General features: G+C 60.5%; 3 protein-coding genes across 7 annotated transcripts; 2 read left to right on the forward strand and 1 right to left on the reverse strand.

The window, feature by feature from the left end:
* Nucleotides 1-127: 127 nt before the first annotated feature.
* TRIM63 (tripartite motif containing 63) lies at nucleotides 128-4112 on the reverse strand. Its single transcript, XM_058040256.1, has 9 exons — nucleotides 3954-4112; nucleotides 3699-3865; nucleotides 2082-2250; nucleotides 1562-1657; nucleotides 1198-1431; nucleotides 1054-1076; nucleotides 772-896; nucleotides 604-681; nucleotides 128-515 (listed from the first exon to the last, which is right to left on the reverse strand). The coding sequence occupies exons 1-9, from the start codon at nucleotides 4110-4112 to the stop codon at nucleotides 505-507; spliced, it is 1062 nt and encodes a 353-aa protein (XP_057896239.1). The 3' UTR covers nucleotides 128-504.
* Nucleotides 4113-6420: 2308 nt separating this feature from the next.
* PDIK1L (PDLIM1 interacting kinase 1 like) lies at nucleotides 6421-13895 on the forward strand. 5 transcript variants are annotated; one of them, XM_058040341.1, is made up of 3 exons: nucleotides 6421-6504; nucleotides 7385-8752; nucleotides 11580-13895. In XM_058040341.1, the coding sequence occupies exons 2-3, from the start codon at nucleotides 8468-8470 to the stop codon at nucleotides 12309-12311; spliced, it is 1017 nt and encodes a 338-aa protein (XP_057896324.1). In that variant the 5' UTR covers nucleotides 6421-6504; nucleotides 7385-8467; the 3' UTR covers nucleotides 12312-13895. The 5 variants fall into 5 exon arrangements, with proteins under 5 accessions (XP_057896324.1, XP_057896325.1, XP_057896327.1 ...); XM_058040342.1 differs by having other exon boundaries at nucleotides 6449-6504; nucleotides 7382-8752; XM_058040344.1 differs by having other exon boundaries at nucleotides 6484-6504; nucleotides 8451-8752.
* Nucleotides 13896-17879: 3984 nt separating this feature from the next.
* On the forward strand, nucleotides 17880-19027 carry FAM110D (family with sequence similarity 110 member D). The gene has a single exon (XM_058040404.1). The coding sequence runs from the start codon at nucleotides 17951-17953 to the stop codon at nucleotides 18917-18919; it is 969 nt and encodes a 322-aa protein (XP_057896387.1). The 5' UTR covers nucleotides 17880-17950; the 3' UTR covers nucleotides 18920-19027.
* Nucleotides 19028-19167: the final 140 nt, after the last annotated feature.

Consider the following 19167-nt stretch of genomic DNA (forward strand, 5'->3'; position numbering starts at 1 on the left):
CCTCTCCAGGCCCAGGACAAGGCCTGGACAGGACACTCCATCCCCAGGAGATAAATCCTGCCGGGTGCTGACTGTCACACCCCGGGCGGACGGCCAGGAGCGGCTGCCAGCGCTGCCAGAGGTGCTAACGAGGCTGGAAATTAAGAGCTGGACCCGAGGTGTCCCTGTGCCACACCGGACACTGGCAGCGACACTCTGATGGCACCAGCCTGGCAAAGCCAGCCCCGGTGCCCACAGCGAGCCGAGAGCGAGAGGCGAGCGAGGAAAGGACCACCCCGAAGCACCACCGGTTTTCTTTACAAAATACACAAATTCCAAATGCGTGACAATTATATACAAAACAAGGGAATTACAAAACGTGCGGAATTGTCCCGTTTGCACCCGTATAGAAAAGTGTCCTGTGCTGGAGCGGGGCCGGCTCGCCAGGCTGCCGGGCCCTGCCCCGTGTGCCCCCGTCCCGAAGGCGTCGCCGGGCATCCCGTGCCCGTGCCAGCGCTGCTGCGGCTACAGGGGAGCTGCCGAGGGAGAGGATGGCGTGAGGAAGAAGAGCCCGGGCCCCCAGAGCTGCCCCGTGGGTGCTGGGGAGGTGGGCTCAGCCCTTACCCATCACTGTCCTCTCGGGCGCCGCGTTCTCTTCCACCTCCTCTTCCTCCTCCCCATCAAAGTACTCCTCATCTTCCTCTGCTGCAAACGAGGGCACAGAGGTCAGCGGGAGGCGCCGGGAGGAGCAAAAGGTGCCACCGGGTGAGGGGGGTCTGGGGGCTCAATTACCAGGGTCGAAGTCCAGGGCGTGCACGGCCTCGCTGAGGTGCTCCAGGCTCACCGAGAAGGCGTCCATGCTCTCGTAGCCCTGCTCGATCTTGTCCAGGCGGGCGCCCTTGGAGGCCTCCACGATCCTGGGCAGGGAGAGCACGGGTGGGTGCGGGTGTCCCTGTCCCCTCCCCGGGCTGGGGGGCGGCAGGGCAGGGGCTCAGGGCAGCCCCCACTCCCCAAATCCCCAAATCCTGCCCGTGGGGCTCGGATCGAGGAGATTGCCCCGGTTTGAGCACTTACGTTTTTATGAGCTGCTTGGCATTCTGTGGAGAGAGAAGAAGGAGGAGGAGGAAGAGAAGAGGAAGGAGGTGAGTGAGGCCACGGCAGCCGCCAGGCTGTCCCCAGGAGTGGGACCCCACATCGGGGCGGGTCTGGGGGTCTCACCATGAGGAAGGCGGCCCCGCCGGTCTCCTCGGCTGCCTGGATGGCCGTCTCCACCAGGCGGCTGGACTTCTCCAGCTGCTCCTTGTACTGGCAGATGAGGCTCTGGATGAAGGCGGTCTTGTCCGCCTGCTCGCGGCCGATGCGCTGCAGCAGCTCCGCCTTCTTCTCCTCCAGCAGCGCCGCCAGCGCGTCAAAGCGAGCGCACAGCTCCCTCTTGGCCGCCTCGCTGTTCTCCTGCGGGGACGAGGGACAAGCGATGGCACCCGCAGCATCCCCAGCAGGATGGCAGCATCCCTGCTCCGCACCGTGCCCCGCTGAGGTTTCACCCCCGCGCTTTTGGGGGTTCCTTTCCCCCTCTCCTCACCTCGGTGCTCTGACAGGAATCCTCCAGCTGCGAGATGATGGTCTGGATCCGGTCGTTCCCCGCCACCAGCATGGAGATGCAGTTGTTCAGCTCAGTCTGGTGAGGGACAGAGAGGAGAAGTTTTAACTCCTGCGGGGACAGGGACCTCTCCCAGTGCCCAGTGCCCAGCTGGGCATTGCCCATGCCAGCTCTGCTCCCCATTTTAACTCCTGCGGGGACAGGGACCTCTCCCAATGCCCAGTGCCCAGCTGGGCATTGCCCATCCCAGCTCTGCTCCACATTTTAACTCGTGTGGTGACAGGGACCTCTCCCAGTGCCCAGCTGGGCATTGCCCATCCCAGCTCTGCTCCCCCACATCCCCACCAACCACAGCTGCTCTGAATATTCTAAATATAGCCTGTCTCCTGGGCGAAGTCACCCGGGGGCTATAAATACCCCGTGAGCCATCCCCAGAGTTATTTGTCACTGTCCCAGCTCAGCACATGGCCCTGAGCCCCCCCCCGGGTCCCCCCCACGGTACCTTCTGTCCCTGGAAGACGCTTTCCAGAGGGGCCACCTCGCAGTCCTTGTGGGCACCGAAGACCTTGCACATGGAGCAGGTGGGCACCTCGCAGGTGACGCAGTAGATGTTGATGCGCTCGTCCTCGTGCTCCTTGCACATGGGGTGCTCCCCCTTCTTCAGGGGCCTGCTGGAGAGGGTGGCACGGCCTCGGTGACGTCCCCGGCATGGCGACAGCCACAGCAGGGTGACAGCCACACCAGGGTGATGTCCCTATCACGGTGACATCCACGCCAGGGTGATGTCCCTATCACGGTGACATCCACACCAGGGTGATGTCTCCACCAGGGTGATGTCCCCATCATGGTGACATCCACGCCAGGGTGATGTCCCCCCTACAGGGACACCCCTGTCATCACGGTGACATCCACACCAGGGTGATGTCCCCACCAGGGTGACGTCCCCATCACGGTGACATCCACGCCAGGGTGATGTTGATGTCACCTGTGACGATCCCTGTCTCCCCTACAGGGACACCCCTGCCACCACGGTGTCCCCACTTCAGCCTCGCCCCCACCACGGTGACACCCCTTCTGTCACCCCAAAATCAGGTCCCCAGGAAAGAGGGGACGTGGCACAATGCCACAGGTCCTCTCTGGGAGCTGCCAGCCCCTGTGTGTCCCAGTTTAGGGCGCCGTGGCAGGGGTGGCGCTGGGGCCGGGGGGGCTGCGATCCAGAGGCGCTGCACCAGTGCCTAATTTTAGCCCTGTGCTGCCCGGATTTATTGTCACCATCGTGTGACCGGGGTGGGGACACCCAGACAGCCCCGGGGGCTCCCGGACGGGGGCTGCAGCTCAATGGTGCCATCCGCAGCGAGGAGGGACAGGGGGACAAGGCAGAGCTGTGACACACGGACAGCCCCGGCTCCCCCGGCCCCCCCGGCCACCTGCCACGCGCCATCGTCCCCGTCCCCATGGCTCTCACACAATATTTACAGCAGCCCAGGGGATTTGGCTGGGGCCACGCTCTGCCCCGAGAGCCTGTGACCCCCCTGTCCCCCCCAGCTCCATCCTGGTCCCCCCAAGCCATCCCTGTGCCCCTTATCAGCCCCGGTGCCTGCTGTCACGGCAGGGCCTGCCTTCCTTCCCCACACCTCTTATCTGCCCCCGAACGTTCCAGCAGGAGCACGGGGACAGCAGGACGTGCCACCACCCCCAGGGACCTGCCATCCCCCTGGGACAGCCAGAGACACTGACTGCTGGGGAAAAATGGGCTGGGGGAGGAAGTTTTGGGTCCAGGGGTGAAGTTTTGGGTCCAGGGAAGAAATTTTGGATCGGGGGAGGAAGTTTTAGGTCCAGGGGTGAAGTTTTGGATTGGGGGATGAAGTTTTGGATCCAGGGAGGAAATTTTGGGTCTAGGGAGGAAGTTTTGGGTCCTGGGAGGAAGTTTTGGGTTGGGGAAGGAAGTTTTGGGTCCAGGGAAGGGGATTTTGGTCGAGGGAGGGAGATTTGAGTCGGGAAATGATCCGAATCAGGGATCACCGGGCAGAAGGGCCCCCAGTGTGATCTCTCGGGGTCTCAGTGCTGCTGCTGGCACACGGCAGGGCCACCCCCGTGTCCCCACGTCCCCGGCGCCCACCTGGAGCACTCCTGCTTGTAGATGTCGATGATGTTCTCCACCAGCAGGTTCCTCTGCAGCCCGTAGACGCCGTGGCGGTCCAGCAGCACCTCGTGGCGGCACGAGGGGCACCGGAACCGGCCCCCCGAGATCAGAGTGCCCCGGCTCTGCCAGTACGGGTTGGCGGCCTGCCAGGGCGACACGAAGGCGGGGAGGGTCCCTCGGGTTCCCCCAGCGTCCCCAGCGTCCCCAGCCCGGCACGGGGACCCCGCTCACCTGGAACACGTCGTTGGCGCACTTGCGGCACAGGTTGTGCTGGCAGGGCAGGATCACCACGGGCTTGCTGAACATCTCCAGGCAGATGGGGCAGATGAGCTGCTTCTCCAGGCTCTCCATGGCGCTGCCATCGTGCAGGATCCCCGCTTGGAACTCCATGGGCTCGGCCGTGCTCCGCTGGCTGCGCTCTCGCTGCCGGCGCCCCCCGCCCCGCTATTTATCGGTGCCCCGGTGTCACGCGGCGCCCGCGGTGTCGGGTGTCCCGGGACAGCACCTGACACCCGGGCCGGGCCGGGAAGGGCCGGTAAACAAGACGGGCACAGCCTGTCCAGGCGGCGCTGCCCGCCCGTGCCGCGGACGTGCCCGGGCCGGAGCTGCTGCGGGGTAAACAGGGGCAGGCATGGAGCCAAAGGGACCCCAAAACATCACCCTGGGGACACGGGGCACATCGGGGTAAACAGGGGCAGGCATTGTCCCAAAGGGACCCCAAAACATCGCCCTGGGGACACGGGGGACATCGGGGTAAACAGGGGCAGGCATGGAGCCAAAGGGACCCCAAAACATCGCCCTGGGGACACACACTGGCATTGGGGTAAACGGGGGCAGGCACGGCCCCAAAGGGACCCCAAACATCACCCTGGGGACACGGGGGACATCAGGATAGACAGGGGCAGGCATTGTCCAAAGGAACCCCAAAACATCGCCCTGGGGACACCCACTGGCATTGGGGTAAACAGGGGCAGGCATTGTCCCAAAGGGACCCCAAACATCACCCTGGGCACAAGGGGGGCACACACAGCCCCGGGGGCACTGGGACATGGTGGTGGTGGTGGTTCCAGAAATCTGTCAGAGCTGGCCCAGCTGCAGCAGGGGGGGGGTTTGTACAGTTTGTCCCTTTGCCCACCCAAAACATGAACGATGTGATGTGCCAGCATCTCACCGTGGTTCCCTGAGCGCCAGGAGGGGAGAGGCAGCTCTGGGGGCACCCAGACCCACGCCTGGCACTGGCACAGGGCTGGGGGGGCTCCTCGATGAGCCCAGGCCCAGTGGGGGCCGCTCAGGCTGTGCCCCAGAGCCCTGGCACAGGGATGGCACAGCCCTGGCACAGCCAGGCCACAGCCCTGGCACAGCCATGGCACAGCCCTGGCACAGCCAGGCCACAGCCCTGGCACAGCCATGGCACAGCCCTGGCACGGCTGGCCTCGCTGCTGAGGCTCAAGAGCTGACCCAGAAACGGCCGTGGGGGCAAAGGGTGAGCAGAGCCCTGGCTGCCAGCAGCCCTGACACGGTGCCAGCTGGCTGGGCAGGGCCGGGGCTGGCCCCGGGGAGAGCTGGCAGCTGCACTGCCCTGGTAACCCTACCCCTGGCACAGGGGGCACCAGGGGGGACAGCGTGGGGCAGGGTGAGCAGCCTCTCAGCTGTTTCGGGGTGCACTGACCCCTCTGTTCCCTCCAGGACAGTTCCTCAGCTGTTTTGGGCTCCTTCCTGGCTGGCTCACGTGTGCAGCGAGTGACTGTGCCCAGACCTGCGGGCACATCTTGCAAAATTGTTCCTGTCCGGGCACTTGGGGCTCTGCCAGCGAGGCCCTGGCAGCAAACGGGGCCGGCTGGGCTCAGACCCTGCCCGGACCCAGACACGACCCGGGTGACATTGATTAATTAATTGCTTCTGGACTCGGTTAAGGGGATTCACAGCAGCGGAGGGGGTGTAATGCCCTAAGCAGCTTTCCCAACCCACAAGGGGCTCGTTGGCCCCTAATTGGCTTGGGACAGCTTAGGCAGCGCCCAGGGCATTAATCACCCCGGGATCCTTCCCAATTAACCCCGCAGAGCCCGCTGCAGGGATGGATCTCCCTCTGCTTGGCTTCGCAGGGCTCTGAGCAGTGGGTGGCCTCTCCCAAAATGTCCCTGGGGTGGCTTTGCAATGGCTGGGGAGACAGCAGGGCCTGTGCCAGGGCTCCTGGGCATGGGGGGCACTTCCAGCCCTGCAGCCTGAAGAGGAAAGGGAGCCATGGCACAGGACAGGGAACAGAACAGACCAGCTCTTGTGTCACTGTCACACCAGGCCAGAGCATAACCAAGGGTGACAGGGGCCATACTGATTTTTTCTGGACGCCAAGCAGTAAATCATAGAGTCCCAGAACTGTTTGTTTTGGAAGGACCTCAGAGCCCATCCAGTGCCACCCCTGCCATGGCAGGGACACCTCCCACTGTCCCAGGCACTCCCAGCCCCACTGTCCAGCCTGGCCTGGGCACTGCCAGGGATCCAGGGGCAGCCACGGCTGCTCTGGCCACCCTGTGCCAGGGCCTCAGCACCCTGACAGGCACCAATCCCTTCCAAATTAATAAACAGAAATGTCAGTAATTAATAAATTAATAATGTCATTAAACATTACCCACGCGCTCGCCCCGCCCCCCGATCTGACCAATCACAGAGCGGCGTGCACGGAATGGGCGTGGCCATTCATGTGGGCGTGGCCGCGCTGAGGAAGGCGGGCGGGCGCAGCGCAGCCCTAAGATGGCGGCCGGGCGGCGGCGGCGGCGGCGCTGAGGTAACGCGGCTGCTCCGGCCCGGTCCGGCTCGGCCCGGGGCCGGTCCTTGTCCTTGTCCTCCCGGGCCCCGGGGCTTGGAGCGGGCGGGATCCGCGCTGCAGGTTGGGCAGGGGCGGCCGGTATCCACTGCGGCGGGCAGGGCCCAGCGGGCCGGCATCATCCCCCGCTGTGGGGCGAGCGGTGCACCGGTGCTTCCCTTCCCAGGTGGGGGCCCGGTGCGGCCGCGCCGAGCGGGAGGGGTGCATTTATATTACCTATATTAATTACCTACGTTCTCTATATATTTATATTATTCTAATAATATAAATTAGCGCGGCGGGCGGCGCTGCCCGGCCCGGTGTCCGCTCGGCCGGGCCGGCCCCGGGGCCCGCAGCACCGCGGGCCGGAGCGGGGCCGAGGGCGGCCCCGGGGCTCGGGGACAGCTCCCGGTACGGGGGACGGTGTGTGCCCGCTCGGAACCCGCTGTGCTGTGCTTGAGGAACGCGGTGTTTGCCGCTGGGAAATTACAAATTACAGCTCCCGCCCTTGCTGGCCCATGGATCTCGGTGCCGATGGGAAATTGCAGCTCCGGCCCTTGTTGTCCCTCGGTCTCGGTGCCGATGGGAATTCACAGCTCCTGCCCTTTTCGGCCCCTCGGATCTCCGTGTTCAGGCTCTGACCCGGAGCCCCAGCCCTGCTGCAGGTGCAGCCCCGGCCCTTCCCGCCTTCCTCACCCACGGCACATCTCGGTTCAAATCCTTACTGCAAATGCCCCTCGCACAGCTTTGCTGAAAGGTTAAAATATCGCTCTAGCGTTGCCTGAGACTGATGATACCTTTTTTCTCTCTCTTTTTCTTTTTTTTATTTTTTCTCAAAAAAAAAATAAATTGCCTAAAGCAGTGGAAATACTTGAAATCTCCCTACTAATAACAGGCCGTTTCAATGTGGTCCTTATTGCCTGACATAAAGAGAATTACCTTTATCACTGGCTGTCTTAAAGCTGTTGTAGCTCTGATCTATCAGTGTGATTTTATTTATTTATTTACTTTTGGTTTTGCGTTTCATTCTGTTTGACCAGTGATCCTTGGCTAGTCAAGCTCTTTTTTTTTTTAATTTATTTTAATTTATTGCTGTCTCTAGTCAGTGTCCCGTTTTGGTTTGGCTGTGTGAAGCTGGTGCTGGTGTTTGGTTTGTAATCTTGTAGGGCAGCGTGCAGGGAGGGTCATAAATCTGCAGCAGGGTTTGGTGGCTTTTTTTTTTTTTTCCTCCTTTTTTTTTTGCGTGTGTCTCTTGTTTTACTTTCAGAGCAATAACTTAACTTTTGTCCTTGCTCTGTTGAGCAAAAGTGAAAGTTAGATGCTGGGTGCAAACTTCTGCCATCAGTTATCCTAATTAACCTTTCATAGCTGTAGATTCCTCATGCAGAGGAGGCTTGGTGAGAAACCAGTCACCTCAGAAAAGATAAACGGGGAGCGACTGAAGCTTTCTCTTCCCTGAGTAAAACAATTGTAACAGAAACGTTTGCTCCTGCAGCCACGTGCCCAACAAGGCAGTTTAATTAAGATTGCAGCCCGACCAGGGGTTCAGCTGGGACCTGCCGTGCTCTCCGGGCTGGATGGGGAGCATGCCAGCCTGCTGCTGTTCCTGCAGATGCTCGCGGAGGACGCTGAGGCAGAGGAGCAGGAGCGCTCTCCAGAGCCCTGGCTCGGCACCGTCCCAGCCTAGGTTTGAATTGCTGCCGCCTTGAACACGCCGGGCTGTATTTGAAATCGTAACCAACGAAAGGATGTGATTTTCGCTCCCACCTGGTCCGGGGCAGGCAGGTGCAGGTTTATGGAGGAGCTTCTGGAACGTTCTGAGCCCCCGTTAACGGCGGGGCCCGGGCAGGCCAGCCCCTAGGGGGGGGAAATACAGCCCGGCTCCTGTGCCTAAGCTTTAGCTGTGTGGGTTTCTCCCCCTTCCCCAGAACCTTTGCTCCTGAAGATGGTGAGTAGCCAGCCTAAGTACGATCTAATTCGGGAGGTTGGTCGTGGCAGTTATGGTGTGGTGTACGAAGCGCTCGTCAGGAGGACCTGTGCCCGCGTGGCCGTCAAAAAGATCCGGTGCCACGCTCCCGAGAACGTGGAACTGGCTCTGCGCGAGTTCTGGGCCCTTAGCAGTATCAAGAGCCAGCACCCCAACGTCATCCACCTGGAGGAGTGCATCTTGCAGAAAGATGGCATGGTGCAGAAGATGGCCCATGGCTCCAGCTCCTCCCTGTATCTGCAGGTACACGAGGCCGAGGGGACGGGCTGAGCTGGGGGGAAGGAGGTGGGGCAGCCGAGGGTTTGAGCTGTGCTCTGCTAGGCCAGGGGGTTGGCTGCATTGCCGACGCCCAGAATGTCATGGAGATTTGTAAAAGAACCTGAACAATCACCTGGATCTTGGGTTTGAGGCTGGGGTCTCGTGGCTCCAGCTCCTCCCTGTGTCTGCAGGTGCACGAGGCCGAGGGGACGGGGTGAGGTGGGACAGCCCAGGGGTTTGAGCCGTGCTCAGCTAGGCCAGGGGGTTGTGTGCATTGCAGACACCCAGAATGTAATGGAGATCTCTAGAAAAAACTCAGCAAACACCTGGATCCTGGGTTTGAAGCTGTGCTGCTCTGAAAGACTCCAGAGTTTGTGTTTAATGCAAATCTGCTGTGATAACTTGGGGAAGCCCAGGGCAGGTGCAGGCTGTGCAGTTCTTGGCAGCTGCAGGTTAAAGAGCACTCCTTCCTGGGAGAGCTTGGAGGAATTCCATCCTGGGTGCCTTGGAAGAGGAAATCAGTGTCTTGATTTATAGGAAGCCAGCGCTTAAAGTTCTTTCAGAAACAAGCATCAATTGGTAGCACATCATGAGCTGGTTTTATTTTTTAATAAATATCTGTTTAAGTTAATCTCTTCAAAGAGTATAAATTAGGGAGTACATATCACTGTGGAAGTGTCCTTTTTAAGTTTGAAGCTGTGTATGTTTGAAGAATAAGTAGCTCTGGAAAGACATTGAAAGACAATCTAATTAATTCCCTTGTCAAGAAGCAGCCCCGAGTATAAATCAGCGTTCCTGGTTCAAACAGCCACAGCCTGCTCAGTGTTTGCTGTGTTCTCCCCAGCCAGCTGCTCTTATTTCAGTGTTCATTGCCACCCTGCTGTCTCAGAACAGGATCCCTGCCTGTGCCAGCTCCCCGTGGCCCGGGAGCTGCTCCTGACTTGTTCTCAGGGAAGGATTAGGCTGAAATACCAGGGGCAGGAGTCAGAGCCTCACCTTCCTGCTTCGCTGGAGCTGCAGGGAGGGCAGGTGTGCAGGAGGAGCTTTGAAGGCCCCGGGCGGAGCTGAAGGTGGGGAAGAGCCCGCAGCTCTGGCTGGGATGGCAGTGCTGGGAGCAGCTGGCACAGGTGCCAACAGCACGGATTGTTTTGCTGCTGCAGGGAGGAGGGCAAAGGGCAGAGCTGAGCTGAGTGCCAGGGTCACTGTGGAGCAGGCAGAGCCCCTCTGCTGTCCCAGGGGATGGCACAGAGCTGAGCTGAGTGCCAGGGTCACTCTGGAGCAGGCAGAGCCCCTCTGCTGTCCCGGGGATGGCACAGAGCTGAGCTGAGTGCCAGGGTCACTCTGGAGCAGGCAGAGCCCCTCTGCTGTCCTGGGGATGGCACGGAGCTGAGCTGAGTGCCAGGGCTGTGCCAAGGGCAGGCAGAGCCCCTCTGCTGTCCCGGGGATGGCACAGAGCTGAGCTGCTGCTGTGGGTGAGGAGCCTGGGCCCATCCTCAGTGACCCAAATCTGCAGAGCTGGAGTCCTCAGTCAGCCTCGTGTGCTGTGCTTTGCCGCTGGCGCAGATGTGCGGGTGGATTTTGTTGTCTGAACTCTCACAGTGTCTGCACGTGCAGCTCCTGTGACTGTGTTGGTGCCTTCTTGGCAGGGGAGGCTCCCTGCTCTCCTGAGATACCTTAATCTCACAGTTCCTGACTACAAACCCTAAATAAGGCATTTCTTAGCTCTAAAATAGATTTAAAGAAGGTATCTGTAAATTACTACCATTTTTCTCTAGAAGAGGTCACTTTTTAAAAGCATTTCAAAATGCCTGTCTAGATATTAACACACCCCTTCATTTTTGAAAGCCAGTTTGATTTAGCATCCATTGGTTTACTACTAACAGAAATAATTGCAGGACTTTCCTTCCAGAGCCACCTCAGAGGAGCTGAAGAGGCAAATGCAGTGGTGTAAACAGGATTAGCAAAATGATTGCAGGTTTTACTTTGCTTTCTGTGTGGAGCAGCTGTAAGAACTGGCTGTTCCTGAAGATACCCTGTGGGTAATGATGGTGGGAAGGGTGTTCTGTGCTCAGCCGTGCCTGCAGATCAGTGTTCTCCTGAGTTCAGGATCCTGTGTTAACTTGCTGGAAGTCATGGATGTGTCAGGAATGGAGACAGGCTTTAAAAATCTCTCCTGGATAAATGCAGCTGTGTGGAGTTGCTTGTGAGACTTTGTTTGTCCCGAAGAGCTGTTGGCAAAGTGGGTGGGACGGGCTTTGTCAGGGTGGGACGCTGTCCAGCTGGGACAGATGGGAGGGCAATGGCCACTGCTATCTCTAAAACCTCTGTTATCAGGGTCGAGCTCTGCTGCTGGGCAGCAGCCTGAGCTTGATACGCTCCACACCAGGGAAGATAAGGAGGCTGGCAAATATATTGTGATTTTGTTTTTTTCTCTCTTTTACATAACAACATTTGCATCGTGTTTTCTTTGCCCCGTTGCAATACCTTGCTCTGTGGATTGTCGAGGGGAGGGTCAGACAGAGTGGTCTGGGTTGGAAGGGATCCTAAACCCCATCTCATTCCCATGGGCAGGGACACCTTGCACTCTGCCAGGTGGCACCAGCCTGGCCTTGGGCACTTGCAGGGCTCCAGGGGCAGCCACAGCTTCTCTGGGCACCCGTGCCCTCTGCAGCCCCGCAGGGAACAATTCCTGCTGTGTGACTAACCCAAATTTCCCCTCTCTGTGAAGATCCCGACTCCATGCACTTTCCCATCAAACCCTTCCCTTCACACCATCCCCGGGTGCTCACATCCCCTCCTCTCCTCGCTGCAGCTCGTGGAGACCTCGCTGAAAGGAGAAATAGCCTTTGACCCCCGCAGCGCCTACTACCTGTGGTTCGTGATGGATTTCTGCGACGGCGGCGACATGAACGAGTACCTGCTGTCGCGCAAGCCCAGCCGCAAGACCAACACCAGCTTCATGCTGCAGCTCAGCAGCGCCCTGGCCTTCCTGCACAAGAACCAGATCATCCACCGCGACCTCAAGCCCGACAACATCCTCATCTCGCAGGGCCGCGCGCCCGCCGAGCCCACGCTGAAGGTGGCGGATTTCGGCCTCAGCAAGGTGTGCTCGGCCTCGGGCCACAGCGCCGAGGAGCCCGTCAGCGTCAACAAGTGCTTCCTGTCCACCGCCTGCGGCACCGACTTCTACATGGCCCCCGAGGTGTGGGAGGGCCACTACACGGCCAAGGCCGACATCTTCGCCCTGGGCATCATCATCTGGGCCATGCTGGAGAGGATCACCTTCGTGGACACGGAGACCAAGAAGGAGCTGCTGGGCAGCTACGTGCGGCAGGGCGCGGCCATCGTGCCCGTGGGCGAGGCGCTGCTGGAGAACCCCAAGATGGAGCTGCTCATCCCCGTCAAGAAGAAGTCCATGAACGCCAGGATGAAGCAGCTGATCAAGGAGATGCTGGCGGCCAACCCGCAGGACCGGCCCGACGCCTTCGAGCTGGAGCTGCGGCTGGTCAACATCGCCTTCAGGGACAGCAGCTGGGACACGTGAGGGCGTCCTGCGGGGGCGCTTAGCACCTCGCTGCCGACGGGAATGTGGAGCTGGCCGGTGTGAAAGCCCTGAGGGTGTTCCTGGGGCTGGGCACGTCGCAAGAGCCAACACTACTTGATTTCCAGCACTCTGTCACAGAGTGTCCCACACATTCCAGTTTCCTATGTCAGTATTAGGAACTCTCGTGGAAAAAGAAAAAAAAGGAGGAAAAATAGATTTGCATGCTGGCAGTGCAAATCTTGAGGCTTTGTAATGTAGTCTGTGTATATATTTATGTATCTGAGTGACTGGGAGTGTGTGGCACTTAAATTATTTGCTGTGGGTCTGGATGATTGGGGTCTGCTAGAAATCTGGGTGAAGAAAGTGAGTGAGAAAAACTCCTTCCTCCCCAGGCCTGAATGACTTTATTATTTATTTTTGTTACCTAATTTCAAAGACTTGACTTTGTAAACAAAAAAAGCAATGCAAGGGGATCAGCTGCTTTCAAAGTGCTAACATGGCTGGTCTTGGCACTTAGAGCTTATTGAGCTCATCACTGAGGGAGTCAAATTAGAAATGTACAGTCAGGTGCTGGCAGGGGGGCTGGCTCACTGATCAGTTGATTTTGCTTTTATTAATCAGTTGATTTGCCTTTTCTCATCTGGAAATGGCTATAAGTATTTCCTTGTACAATTTGCTTTTTGAAGTCTGTTCCCTCTTAGTGTTGGGACAGCAGTTCTGAGCACTCAGTGTTCATTTTTCGAGTGCAGATAAACAGAATGTTATTTTTTTGGTTTTCCAAAAGCAAAGGATTCTGATTCCACCCAACTTGTGAGGCTTTACAGGCCGCAGGTGGCTCTTACCTGGTGCTGTGTGAGCTGGTGCCTGTCCCCAGCTGGCCTTAGTTCATAATTCTTGTTGTTTCCTTTCACTTCATCGTCTTGGGAGTGATCCTCAGACAAACACACTTTGCTTGTGCCAACTCTGCCTCCCAGCTCTCACACCTCAGCAGGGTGAGAAGAGGGGGTTTGTCATTCATGTTAAACTTGGGAGCTGTTTAACAACAAAGGGGTGAGCATCCCCTCCCTTACCCGGCCAGAATAACACAATTACAGAGCCAGAATTAGCCCTGCTCCCCTCTGAGGTGCTCTGTGAACCACCCGGCTCCCCTCTGCCTGCGGGGCACAAAGCAGGGGCTGGCACAGGGGAGTTTGGGGCTTTTGACTCCCAAAGTGTTTCTTTGCACTGATTGCCACTTTATAGGTTGGGGGTGCCTGAAATCCCTCTCATGGTGCTTCTCCTCGCTGTTGGGTGACACTGGTAGTCCTCGAGCTCTGTGTTCTCTTTGGTTTTTTTGTTGTCTGAGGTCTTTTGTTTTGAGAAAATCAATCAAGTTGTTGTAGCAGCTGCGGGGTCGTTCCACCAGCGTGACACGAAGTCAAGACACTTTTCAGCACTTGGGAAAGATTTTTTTGTTGTTTTTTCCATGTTTTTCCTTTAAAAACTGTAAAATATATTTTATGGAGAATTTATAATGAGGAAAATTATTGTGTAATTTATTAAGTTCATGACTGTTTTTGAAATAAAACCTTGAATTTCGATGAAGTTTTAGGAAGTGCTTTCAGTGCAGTGTCAGTGCTGCCCTCCAGGGACAGCCCTGAGAAACCTTGGGAGTGGAGCTGAGGAAACATTACTTATCCATGACAGGAAAGTGTGGCCCTCATTTGCATGTTTTTAATTAGCAGCGCTCTGGATGGAGGGATCTGCAGGCTGGAAATGCTGTGAGTAAGTTTCTGTTGGAATTTCTTACACCCACAGCAAACCCGAGCCCAGCCCTGTGCCCTGTGGGTTCCTGTGCCAGGAATTCCAACCTGGCAGGAGCCTGGTACTTGGGTCAGTGCAGTTTGGGTTTGGGTTCATTATTTTAGGAGTAGTAAAGAGGAAAGTCCCGCTTTTGGGTTGGTTCTAAGAGTGGTGATTTTAAATAGAGGCGCAAGCTGAATTCCTTCCCCACAAAATGAAGAATAGTAAACCTGAGATTATATAGACCCACACATATATGTGTATATATAATATATATTATATATATGCTGTACTTCAAATATATTTAGCCTGTAGGGAGGGTGTGGAAATGTGCAGGGAGATGCCCTGGTGCAGAAATGAGATATAATTAAAGCTCATTGGGCTGGGAGAGCCCAGCCCCAGAGGTTCAGGCTCCAGCCTGCCCTTCCCCATTCCCAGGGCTGGGAGCTCACCCTGTTGGTGTTTTTGGTTTGTTTTGGTCCAACCAGAGCTGGGTTTTGGTTGGTTTTGGTCCAACCCGAGTTTCCCTGGGGCTCTGTGGGGGAGGAAGAGCCCTTGGGAGGTTGCTCAGCTGCTCCCCTCCTTGGGGCACAGCCAGCCCGGGGTTTGGGGGCTTTTCCCTTTCTCACAGCCCCTGGCTCCGTGCTTTGGGTCCCTCCTGGTGCTTTGGGCACAGAAGGGCCCAGGGAGAGCCAGTGAGGAATTTAAACACCAGCCTCGGTGGTGTGGGTGGTGCTGCCAGGGTTCCCCTTTCCTGCCAAGGAAATTGCTGTGCTGCAGCCCAGGAAAGGCACAGGGATGTGCCCAGAATGCCACAAACCCCCCAGAGTGTCTGAGGGACGCGGGTGAGGTGGGAACACCAGCCCGAGCTGCTGCAGGTGCTGCTCGGGAGCTCTGGAAGGGCTTGGGGAAATCTGAAACCCCATTTCTAGGAGCAGGGAGGTGTCAAGTGACCGCTGCTGGAAGAGGAGCCCAGCCCGGGCTGTTCCTGTTCGTTCCAGAGACTCCTTCGCCCTCAGGTTTGGGATGGAACCAGATGCAACCTGAAAACCCTTGCAGCAGTGCTGGGTTCAGGCTCCATGCTGACCCTGGGCTGGTTCCCTCAGCCCCGGCAGCTCCTCCTGTCCCTGTCCTGGCTGTCCCTGTGTCCCTGTGCCGTGGCTTTGGAGCCTTTTGGGGTTGGAGCAGCCCCAGGAACTCGTCCTGGCTGTCCCTGTGTCCCTGTGCCATGGCTTTGGCGCCTTTTGGGGTTGAAGCAGCCCCAGGAACTCGTCCTGTCCCTGTCCTGGCTGTCCCTGTGTCCCCAGCCCTGCTCTGCCGCGGCTTTGGAGCCCTTTGGGGTTGGAGCAGCCCCAGGGCCGCTCCCGCCCCAACCTGCCCCGACACGCGGTGCCTGCTCGGCCGGGCACTGCGCTGCTCTCGGGTTCATTCGTGCCCCTTTGAACCCTGAGGTTTGAAACTCGTCGGACAAGCTCCCATCACCACCCTGTCCCGAGGGAAGCCCGAGCCTCTCTGGCGTTGGCCTTTCCCGTGGGGGAATCCGGGGGCAGATCCCAGAGCTGCCGAGGGTTTCTCCATCGCCGGCCTGGTCCTGTTCCCTGTCCTCCCCCAGATTCGCTCCGGTGCGGCCTCACCGAGTGCTGCCGGCTGTGCTGCTCTCCGGGTTTATTACAGGGGTGATCTGGACGTCACTGGGGTTTTTTCCAGCCTGCAGAGCTCAGACCAGGCCTGGCCCCTCTCCCCCTGCCCAGGCCCCATCTCAGGCCCCGTTTTCCCGCACAGGACTCCAGGCCCCAGCCCCTTCCTGCCCCGCTGCCGTCGGCCGGGAAGGTGCCGGGCACAGCCCCAGGCCCCGTTCCCGGCAGCTCCTCAGGAAGGAACAGGGCTGGGGATGGAGGGCTGGGGGACAGAGCCCCCCTCATGCCGGGGTTTGTCCCCCTGAGCCCCCCATTCCCTGCGAGCAGCCCGGCTGTGCCCCAGCTCTCCCCAAACTCTCCCCAAAGGGGCTGCGGCTCCCGGGGAGCTCCGGGGCTTTCTCTGGTTCCTCTCCGAGGGTCCTGGAGCCCAGCTCGGGGGGCACCGGGTCTTTCCTTCCTGTCCCCCCCTGCTCCAGTGCCACGTTCGCAGCCCCCCGGGCTGGACTGGGCATGGAGGGGGCCGGGATTGTCCCTGTGGGAGCGCTCGGGAAGGGAAGAGGGCAGCGGTAAAAATAACCCCTGGGCCAGCTCCAGCCCATTGTGGCTTCCTGCGATTTACAGCCCTTCCCGGGGGGAAGACGCCGGAACGGGCGGCTCGGGGCCGGCTGTGACCCTTTCACCGCCACCGGGGAAGGTGCCAGAATCCTTTCCTGGGGAGGGGATTTTGGAGGGAGAGGGAGGAGAGGAGCAGAGGTGAGCGTGAGCTGCGGGAGGAGAGGGGTTAATGCTGGCCAGGGTCAGCACGGGTGGGCTCCTGCCGCGGCGCTGGGCTGGCACGGGTTAATGGGTGGCTCTTCCTCTTCCTCATCCTCTATATGAGGCTGCTCCCGGCTCTGTTTTGTGCAGGAGGGGAAGGAGCTGCGTGAGGCTGGAGCATCCCATCCCTGCATCCCATCCCTGCATCCCTGCGAGGGCTCAGGTGAGCGAGACACCTGCCTGGCACGGATCCTGGCACGAGTCCTGGCCGCGGGGCTGGGCTGGGGAGGGTGAGGGTCCCAACCCGGGAGCGCAGGGCCAGACACCCCGCGTGCCTCAGTTTCCCCGTGTGTACCCCGACTGGGTGCGGTGTGGAGCCCGTGGGCTGCGTGTGGAGCTGCGTGGCCGAGGCTCGCTGGGCTGTTTGCTCCCGTGAGCTCTGCCCTGCCGGCCCCGTGTCCCTGCTGTCACCGGGGCCGGTTCCGTGTCCCTGCTGTCCCCGGGGCTGTTTCTGTGTCCCTGCTGTCCCCCGGGGCCGGTTCCGTGTCCCTGCTGTCACCGGGGCCGGTTCCGTGTCCCTGCTGTCTCCCAGGGCTGGCTCCATGTCCCTGCTGTCCCCGGGGCTGTTTCTGTGTCCCTGCTGTCACCGGGGCCGGTCCCGTGTCCCTGCTGCCCCCCAGGCCGGTCCCGTGCCCTCCGCGCACGGAAAAAGGGGCAATCCTCCCTCCCAGCCCAGCCTGGCTGTTGGGGGGCACGGCTCGGGGACCCCCCAGCCCCGGGCAGCTCTCCTGAGCCCGGCTTTGTTCCGCCGCCCGGGAGGACAGGGCGGGGGCCGGCCCCGGTATTTTTTCCTGTTGGAAGCCGCTCCTGGGATGCGGCCGGAGCCGGCGGATGCTCGGCGCTTCTCCCTTCCTGCCCGGGGCTGTTCCTGCCTGCAGTGCCAGGACTCAGCGTCCGGGTGGCATTGAGGGGACCCTCAGCCCCGTCCTCCTCACCGCTGGGCCCTCGGGGCTGACCCTGACTCTCCTCTCTCCTCCGGGGCTGAATCCAGGAGCCGAAGGAAGCTTCGGGAGCCTCCTGACACAAGAGCGATCGGCAGCGATCAGGAGCGATCAGCAGGTATCGGCAGCGATCAGGAGCGATCGGCAGAGATCAGCAGTGATCAGCAGAGATCAGCAGCGATCAGCAGAGACCATCAGTGATCAGCAGTGATCAGCAGCGATCAGGAGCGATCAGCAGAGATCAGCAGCGATCAGCAGAGACCATCAGTGATCAGCAGTGATCAGCAGCGATCAGGAGCGATCAGCAGAGACCATCAGTGATCAGCAGAGATCAGCAGTGATCGGCAGTGATCGGCAGAGATCAGGAGCGATCGGCAGAGACCACAAGTGATCAGCAGCGATCGGCAGAGACCATCAGTGATCAGCAGTGATCAGCAGCGATCAGCAGCGCCGTTCCGGGGCCATGGTGCCCTTGGGCAGCCCCACTCTCGCCGTGTGCGCCTCCAGCAACCTGCGGCTCATGGCCCCGGGGCGCGGCTCGCCGCTGGCCTGGCTGAACCGGGGCCCCGAGTGCCCGGGGGGCAGCGGGGGCCGCAGGGCCAGCGCCGTGGAGCGCCTGGAGGCCGACAAGGCCAAGTACGTGAAGTCGCAGCAGGTGATCAGCCGGCGGCAGGAGCCGGCGCTGCGCGGCTCCCCGCGCCTGTCCCCGCACGGGCGGCGCCGCCTGGCCCGGCAGCAGTGCGGGGAGCTGGGCCCGGAGCTGCCGTGCCCCCCGTCCCCCGTGTCCCGCCGCAGCGGCGGCCGCCGCCTGCTCAGGCCCGACTCGCTCATCATCTACCGCCAGAAACGGGACTGCCTGGGCGGCGACAAGGAGAACAGCGCCAAGGGCTCGGGGCTGGTGCGGCGCCTCTTCCAGGGACCCCTGAGAGCCACCCCGCCCAGCTCGCCCCCCGCCCGGAGCCCCCGGACCCCCATGCTGTGGGCGCCGGCCGAGAGGGAGGAGCGGACACCGGGAGGGGACGGCAGCGGGGAGAGCGGCGGGGACAGCGGCGGGATCGCCCCCGTGCCCGTGCAGCAGCAGCCGCCCGGTGCCCCCAGGAAGGAGCCGCTGGCTCTGCGCGTGTCGCTGCCGCTGTCGGAGCAGGAGCGCTTCTTCAACTACTGCGGGCTGGACCGGGCGCAGGTGGAGCTGCTGGGCCGGGAGCGCTTCGGGCCCGCGGGCTGGGACAGCGGCTCGGCCCGGGCCGGCTCCGGCGAGTCCGAGCCCGGCCGGGCCTCGGGGGGCAGCGAGGGGGACGCGGGGCCGGGCGAGGAGGAGCCGGACACCCGGGCGGGCTCGGCCGTGTCGGTGGTGGAGCGCAACGCCCGGGTCATCAAGTGGCTCTACGGCTGCCAGAGAGCCTGGGCGGCCGCCAGGGAATCCACGGTGTGAGCGGGGACGGCCCGGCCGGGACCGGGACACCCGCGGGGCTCCTGCTGCCTGCACCGGGCCCCGAGAGCCGGCGGGATGTGGCCGAGGGGCTGGGGGCGCCCATGGCCCCGGTGGCACTCCTGGCCCCGGTGGCACTCCCGGCCCCGGTGCCGTGGGGATGCTGGGGGCTGGGAGAGCCGCCAGGTCCTCAGGCTGAGTGTGGTGGGGACACCTGAGGGCAGGTGAGGAAGGGCCACCCCCGCTGCTGT

This window comes from Melospiza georgiana, chromosome 24, assembly GCF_028018845.1.
Source record: "Melospiza georgiana isolate bMelGeo1 chromosome 24, bMelGeo1.pri, whole genome shotgun sequence".
Taxonomy (NCBI): Eukaryota; Metazoa; Chordata; class Aves; order Passeriformes; family Passerellidae; genus Melospiza; species Melospiza georgiana.

Coding starts and splice junctions, on each gene's coding strand:
- PDIK1L (XM_058040341.1), top strand. CDS start 8,468: ATGGTGAGTAGCCAGCCTAAGTACGATCTAATTCGGGAGGTTGGTCGT. Junction 8,753..11,579: donor GCTCCTCCCTGTATCTGCAG/GTACACGAGGCC, acceptor TCCTCGCTGCAG/CTCGTGGAGACCTCGCTGAA.
- FAM110D (XM_058040404.1), top strand. CDS start 17,951: ATGGTGCCCTTGGGCAGCCCCACTCTCGCCGTGTGCGCCTCCAGCAAC.
- TRIM63 (XM_058040256.1), bottom strand. CDS start 4,112: ATGGAGTTCCAAGCGGGGATCCTGCACGATGGCAGCGCCATGGAGAGC. Junction 897..1,053: donor GCCAAGCAGCTCATAAAAAC/GTAAGTGCTCAA, acceptor CTCCCTGCCCAG/GATCGTGGAGGCCTCCAAGG. Junction 682..771: donor CGCCCTGGACTTCGACCCTG/GTAATTGAGCCC, acceptor CGTTTGCAGCAG/AGGAAGATGAGGAGTACTTT.